Source organism: Prionailurus viverrinus, chromosome B3 (assembly GCF_022837055.1).
Source record: "Prionailurus viverrinus isolate Anna chromosome B3, UM_Priviv_1.0, whole genome shotgun sequence".
In the NCBI taxonomy this organism is placed as follows: Eukaryota; Metazoa; Chordata; class Mammalia; order Carnivora; family Felidae; genus Prionailurus; species Prionailurus viverrinus.
The window spans coordinates 111787513-111794531 of record NC_062566.1 but is presented as its reverse complement, the minus strand read 5'-3'; the positions used below and the strand labels follow the sequence as shown (position 1 = coordinate 111794531).

Sequence of the window (7019 nt, the reverse complement as noted above, 5' to 3'; positions counted from 1 at the left end):
CATTATTTTGGTGTAGAAGTTCCTTCCTCTCAATTCAGATGTTGAATTTGTTCCCCTGGAACGTGTTGAATTAGATTCTGATTTGCATCTAGAGCCAATAAAGGATGGTAAGAGTATGTCTTCAGGAGACTAGGTATCTCCTTGCAGAGTAACTTCCACAGAAGGGACAGGGTCTCAAGCTATAGGTGTCTAGGCTCTTCGGACTGGCTTCTCTCCCAGTAACTGAGACTCAGGGACACTTGGGAGGATCAAGATACTCAGAATCAGTTAAGTCCATCTGGAGTTCTTCTTTGCAAGCGTCAAGGTTTTTTGCCTTCTCAGTGTTCTAACTTTCCCATCAGAGTCTTGGCAAATCTACACATTCAACTTATGTTGTGGCTCTGTAACTTCACGATTAAAGTTTGATTTTTTTTTTTTTTTTTTTTTTTTTTTTGGTAAAACTGACTCTATGGCCAAAACCAGTGAGAGATTCTTTTAGGTCTATCATTATCAGCTCTTTGAGCTGAGAGTTTAGAGCCTTGAGCCTCACTGTGCAAATTCTCCAGAACAGTCTTTGAGGTACTTCCAGCCATCATCACACTTGGTCCCCACACATTTGCTTCAGCCATCATCACACTTGGTGCCTACACATTTGCTTCAGTAGTACACTTCATCACAGTAAACATTGGCTGGTAATTCAGTTCATTGTGATGTCATTGCATGCTCATTCCCCATTGGACAGGAGTTCAGCAGTGTGTAAAGCCATGGACATGCCCATACCAATCCCAGAGTCCCATGGTGTCTGTCTCTCTTGGCAGCACTCTTGGTACCAAGTCCTGTAGCTGTCAAGATCTAGTCCAGGAAAGAAAAGCCTACCAAGAGTAATTAATCTAAAGGAATTCTTGAAAAGTTTCTAAAGGATTGCAAAGATGAAAAGGAAGTGCTGAGGTACACAGAGGTATTAGTTGCTAGAAAAAGCTCTATGCCTAAGATTGGGGGGGGGGTAGGGAAGGGCAGAGGATGGGGTTATCATAAATGGATAGTTTCATAATGGGCCTCATAGATCTGGACTGTAGAAGATAGGGCTTTGCTCTGGTCACGTTGGTAACTTAGGAAATCAGAAAAGGGGTTCTGTAGAGCTAATAGCTGTTCTTCCCATAAGGTGATGCTGAGCTGGTACTGGGGGACTTGGTGAGCTGATACTTAGCAACTTAGAAGAAGGTCTTCCAGAATTGTGACTCAGATCTCAGAGAGAGAAGTGCTATACACATGGGGCTTATATCAGGGTGCTTTGTGGTATGCCTGGAACATCTGAGGAAGGGACACTGGCTAGCTAGTGTGGGTCACCCGGGGTACTGGAGGATGGTTCTGTACATCTGGTGCTCAGACTTCTGAGAAGGGCACACTGTTCATCTAGTACTCATACCTTTGTTAGGGCTTAATGGAGCTGGTTCTGGGAATGTGGTAACCAACTCTCCCCACCAGAGCAAGGCATCATGGCTGGGAATTTACAGAATGTAACAGCAGGTAGGCAGATAGGTAATGACAAGTTCCTTGTCCTCTTTTCTTGCGTTTTATTCTCTCTCTCGAATCCGTGTTGATAAAACTTCAGGAAGCCAAGTAACAACGGAGAAATATAATGTGCAGATCCCATCTCCAGCTATAAATTTTAGTTTTTGAGTTCAGGAAATAATTGATAATTATATAACAAGTGTCAGTAGAATGCTGCTATAGCTTCTGTGGTGGTAGGTAACAGCAGGGGGTACTGATCTGTGTGAGGCTCTCTGATATTTAGTAATGTGTCAATTGGTTGTGGCTCACTAAATTGACTTCGTGACCCTGTATGGCTTGTGGCCTAAGCTTGAGAAACACTGAAATGAGTCTGTGACTAGGCATGAGAGGAGACATGGGAAGATAAGGGTTCGGGGCAATTTGAAATAGCTGCTGGAAATAGAAGAGCTAAGTATTGATTAAGAGGAAAACCTTAACACTGCTTGAAGTGCTGGTAACTGTAGAAAGGAGGGCTTTGGAGTGACATCGGTTCACATGGTTTGTGGTCACACAGTGTTCCTTCAAGGCTCATCTTTGGAGCAATGCAATGCTGACAGTCTGATGTGTCTCAAAGATTCTCAGCAATGAACTTTTCTATTATTACTGCATCATATTTCTGACAAAGCTTAATATAGGTTATTCTCCTTTTTATAATGCTTTATCTTTTCTTTTTTTTTGAGAGAGAGAGAGAGAGCACACGTATGTGTTTGAGCGTGCACTCATGTGCGCATGTGCACAAGCAGGGGAGGGGCAGAGATGTGGGACCTGAGCAGGAATCAAGAGTCAGATGCTTAACCGACTAAGCTACCCAGGCGTCCATCTAATGCTTTATCTTGAATATCCTGCTTCCAACTCACACATTCTCATCCTTTTTTAAATATAATTTATTCTTTTTAATTTTAAGTTTTAGTTGTTAACATACAATACAATATTGGCTTCAGGAGTGGAATTCAGTGATTCATCACTTACATACAACACCCAGTGCTCATCCCAACAAGGGCCCTCCTTAGTACCCATCACCCATCTAGCCCATCCCCCCCCCCACCTCCCTCCAGCAACCCTCAGTTTGTTCTCTATCATTAAGAGTCTCTTGTGGTTTGTTTCCCTCTCTTCTATTCCCCCACCCCTTCCTGTTACGTTCATCTGTTTGGTATCTTAAATTCTACATAGGGTATTTGTCTCTCTCTGATTGACATTCTCATCTTAATATTCCCAGATCTGTAGCATATACCAAGTATATTATGAAGAGAGAAATGGAGAGGAAATCTAGTAATTAGGATTTCACCTCTACCAGAGATCCTTTCCCTGAAAGGATTAATTTAGTATTCTTGGCTTCCAGTAGCCATCCATTAGTTCTGAAAAAGCATCCAAATGTGGACAGGAGTTCTTGACATTATAATGCTAAGGATATTTTTCATACTCTATACTGCTGACCCCATTTGTGTACTTATTTAGAATATTCATGTCACCAGTATATATGTTCCAGTTGTCTCCAAATTTAATTTTTGCTTTCAAATATTCAATAAATTATTGATACTTTTAATAAAAGTTAGTGAATGAACAAATTTAACTTTTGCCTGAACCAAAATTTATGTTTTCAACAGGAATGACCTAAGTCCGCTTGAACTGTGTGTGGCCTTTTGAACGTTTTAATGAACTGACTCTAGGTTTAAGCTTCTCAATCCATCTTTCTCTAGAGAATTCAGCTAAATCACTGGCCATGAAAAAATATAGAATAGAATCTATATTTATACATCTAAGATGAGTCTCTTATGATTGAAAGCATGATGCAGCTGAGCTGGGTAGAGAGAAGGCTGCTGCCTGCATGCTGTGATTGGAGGCAGTTGGGCTGTTTGCCTTGTCTCAAAATAGCAACGCATTCCCTGCTTCCCTATCAGTGTGGCTGCCTTTCTTTGGATGTCCAGAGTTTTTCTACAGATAAGAATGCATCTTAAAATAAAAATCTGTCTTGATTGGAAGGGGTCTCCCAAAATTAATGAGTCCCTTAAGTGACACTTACTTTGACTGCTAACCTCGGATACAATGGGAGATCAGATGTCCTGCACAAGTAAAGGGGAGATAGAATAAACTGTGTGGAAAAAAGAGACAAAAAAGTCGGTGGGTTTTGGATGGGTTGTCCACATGCTTCCTGAAGATAGTAGGGTATTGGTAGATTTTTGGTTGGAGGAGCAATCGGGAAGTCAGATGTCTGTCTTTTAATAGGGAAAATTTCATTGCCGGTTTACATGTTTAGAAAACAGTATGTAATCAATTTTTTCTATCCACCATCCAGTTTCAACCATTATTTATGACTAACCTCCTTCATTTCTTCCTCTAGAAACCTGTCCTCTACCACCCCCTGCCTGCCTACACACACACACACACACACACACACACACACACACACACACACATATATGTATATATGTGCATATGTATATATTCATATATGTGCATATGTATATATGTATATGTATATGACAGTCTCAGGCATTTTATTAATTCTAGCCTCATTCCAATTGAAGAATCACTTTTACCTCACTTTCTTCTCTCTCTATCCCACCCTTCCTACCCCACCAACCCCATCCTAGCTCTTCTTTTTTATTTCCACTTTCAGCACTGCAACTCTGATGGTCCACCTCTTCTAGGACACAGATCCATAAACGTCAACCCTGCACCCTAAGCAGCTCAGAGGGAGGAGCCAGACCAGCAGTACCTCATACCCTGCCCTCTTCTGCCCTGGACAGGTGGCTTCATAATGACAACTCCATAATGGCAGTGGGTGAGGCCTTGGTGCACATCAGGATCACTCTTCTGCTACTCTGGGTTGGGATGTCTCTGTTCATTTCTGGCCACTCTCAAGACAGGCCCTCCCAGCACTTCTCCTCCCCAGAATTGGTGGTCCCCTTGAAGGTGACTGGCAGGGACAGAGGTATAAAGGCTCCAGGCTGGCTCTCCTACAGCTTGCAGTTTGGGGGCCAGAGACACATTGTCCACATGAAGGTCAAGAAGCTCTTGATTTCTAAACACTTCCTGGTGTTCACCTACACAGACCAGCAAGCCCTCCACCAGGATCAGCCTTTTGTTCCCGACGACTGCTACTATCATGGTTATGTGGAAGGAGTCCCTGAGTCCCTGGTTGCCCTCAGTACCTGTTCTGGAGGTTTTCGAGGAATGCTGCAGATAAATGACCTTGCTTATGAAATTGAGCCAGTTAGGTTTTCTGCCACATTTGAACACCTGGTATATAAGATAGATAGTGATGATACACAACTCCCACCTATGAGATGTGGGCTAACAGAAGAGGAAATAGCACGACATTTGCAGTTGAGAGCCTCACATAATTCTACTCTGATACAAAGTTCTTATGCCAGCTGGTGGACCCACTTGCGGTTTCTTGAGCTGGGTGTAGTCATGGACCATAATCGATTCCTGTACTATGAAAGTAACGTGTCAGTAGTACAGCGTGAAGTATTTGATGTTATCAATATACTAGATATCTTATATTACTCTTTGGAGGTTGATGTAGTTTTGACTGGGATTGAAATCTGGAGTGAAAGAAACCTAGTTGTCGCTGATCAGATAGATCAGCTTGTGGAGGATTTTGCCCTTTGGAAGTCTGTCAATCTTGATGCCCGACTGCACCATGACACTGCCCATCTTTTCATAAAAAAACGTTTTGGCACAAAGCTTGGAGTTGCCTACGTTGGAGGGATATGCCAACGCCCTTTTAATAGTGGAGTTGATGTTTTTGAAGGAGACAGTCTGTTTTATTTTGCACTTACTGTGTCCCATGAACTTGGTCATAATTTGGGTATGCTTCATGACACTGAGCAATGTGTGTGTGGGCTTCAGTGGTGCCTAATGTATCCTTCCCGGAAGGTGACAACTAAGTTCAGCAATTGCAGTTATGCCCGGTACTGGGACAATACTCTCTCTAGAGGATCATGTATTAAGTCATCTCCACATTCTGCAAATATCTCTATGGGACAGTTTTGTGGGAACTTAGTGATTGAAGAAGGAGAGGAGTGTGACTGTGGCACCATACACCAGTGTTTAAATGACCCCTGTTGTCTGTTGAACTGTACTCTGAAGCCTGGAGCTGCTTGTACTTTTGGAATTTGTTGCAAAGACTGCAAGTTCATGCCATCGGGGACTGTGTGCAGACACCAGATAAGTGAATGTGACCTCCCCGAATGGTGTAATGGGACATCTCATCTGTGCCCAGAAGATGTATACGTGCAGGACGGGGTTCCCTGTGGTGATGATGCCTACTGCTATGAAGGGAGATGTCCCAACCATGACAAGCAGTGCAGGGAGATTTTTGGCAAAGACGCAAGGAGTGCATCTCAGAGATGCTACAGAGAAATCAACACCCAAGGAAATCGATTTGGTCACTGTGATATCACAGACCTAATATACATAAAATGTGAGGCCCCTGATATTCTCTGTGGGAGAGTACAGTGTGAGAATGTGGAAGTAATTCCTAGTCTGATACAGCATTCTACAGTGCATCAACTTCACCTCAAAAACATCACTTGCTGGGGCACTGATTATCACGTAGGGATGTCCATACCTGATATTGGCCAAGTGAAAGATGGCACAGTGTGTGGTCAAAAAAAGATATGCATCCACAAGAAGTGTGTCAACATGACCTATCCACCACGAAGCTGTCAGGCTGATGAGACCTGCCACATGAACGGAGTCTGCAATAATAAACAGCATTGCCACTGCAGCTATGGATGGGCACCTCCCAAGTGCCAGCATGTGGGCCATGGAGGCAGTATTGACAGTGGGCCACCTCCTCAGAACCAGGTGGCATCAGAAGGAGAGAAATGGTTGGACTACCTGATATTATTGTGGTTCATTCCTTTAACTCTTTTCGTTTTACTTTTCCTAATTATACTTGGTAAGAAAATTTTGAATGAAGAGGAGGAGCGGGAGGAGGAAGAGGAAAGCTAAAAACTCCTGTCGCATTAAACAAATATCTAGCACTTCTTTTAATAGTACAGAAACGTTAGAGCATGTCTGACTGTTTAAAGAAAAATTTAAGGATCCCTCATATCAGGATCATAAGCATTAATATCACACCAGAGGATTTCTAGCATGTACTTTCTTACTCTTCATGTTTTAAGCAATATTAAAACTTCATTTTTTTTCCCTCGGAAGTCGTCTGTTTTTATTTCCTGGGCAAAGGCACAGCAAGGAAATATTTTTAAGCTGGTGTCTATCAGCTCTAATCCTCCTCCCACCTTTGTGCTCTAGATGTAATGTCAGGGATATGCCTCTACAGATCCCACTTCTGTTCCACCTGTTTTCTTGTGGGTAACTGTACCAACAGAGGGCAGTAGAAGTAGCCTAGAGTGCTGGATGAGGGGGGAAAGGAGTTACGTTTCTGTGTGCCGAAAGTAACTCTATCATTTTGGCTGGGGCCATTCATTCTAGTAGCCAAGTTTGGTTTTGGACTCCAGTTTTGTTGGCTCTTTAGA

General features: G+C 42.7%; 1 protein-coding gene across 4 annotated transcripts; it reads left to right on the top strand.

Moving 5' to 3' along the window:
• The first annotated feature begins 738 nt into the window (after positions 1 to 738).
• LOC125168612 (disintegrin and metalloproteinase domain-containing protein 20-like) lies at positions 739 to 6695 on the top strand. Of its 4 annotated transcripts, none has more exons than XM_047863776.1 (2): positions 739 to 927; positions 4148 to 6695. In XM_047863776.1, exon 2 carries the CDS (start codon positions 4303 to 4305, stop codon positions 6490 to 6492), a length of 2190 nt encoding a protein of 729 aa, XP_047719732.1. In that variant the 5' UTR covers positions 739 to 927; positions 4148 to 4302; the 3' UTR covers positions 6493 to 6695. The 4 variants fall into 4 exon arrangements, with proteins under 4 accessions (XP_047719732.1, XP_047719731.1, XP_047719735.1 ...); XM_047863775.1 differs by having other exon boundaries at positions 4122 to 6695; XM_047863779.1 differs by having other exon boundaries at positions 739 to 937.
• The last annotated feature ends 324 nt before the right edge of the window (positions 6696 to 7019 follow it).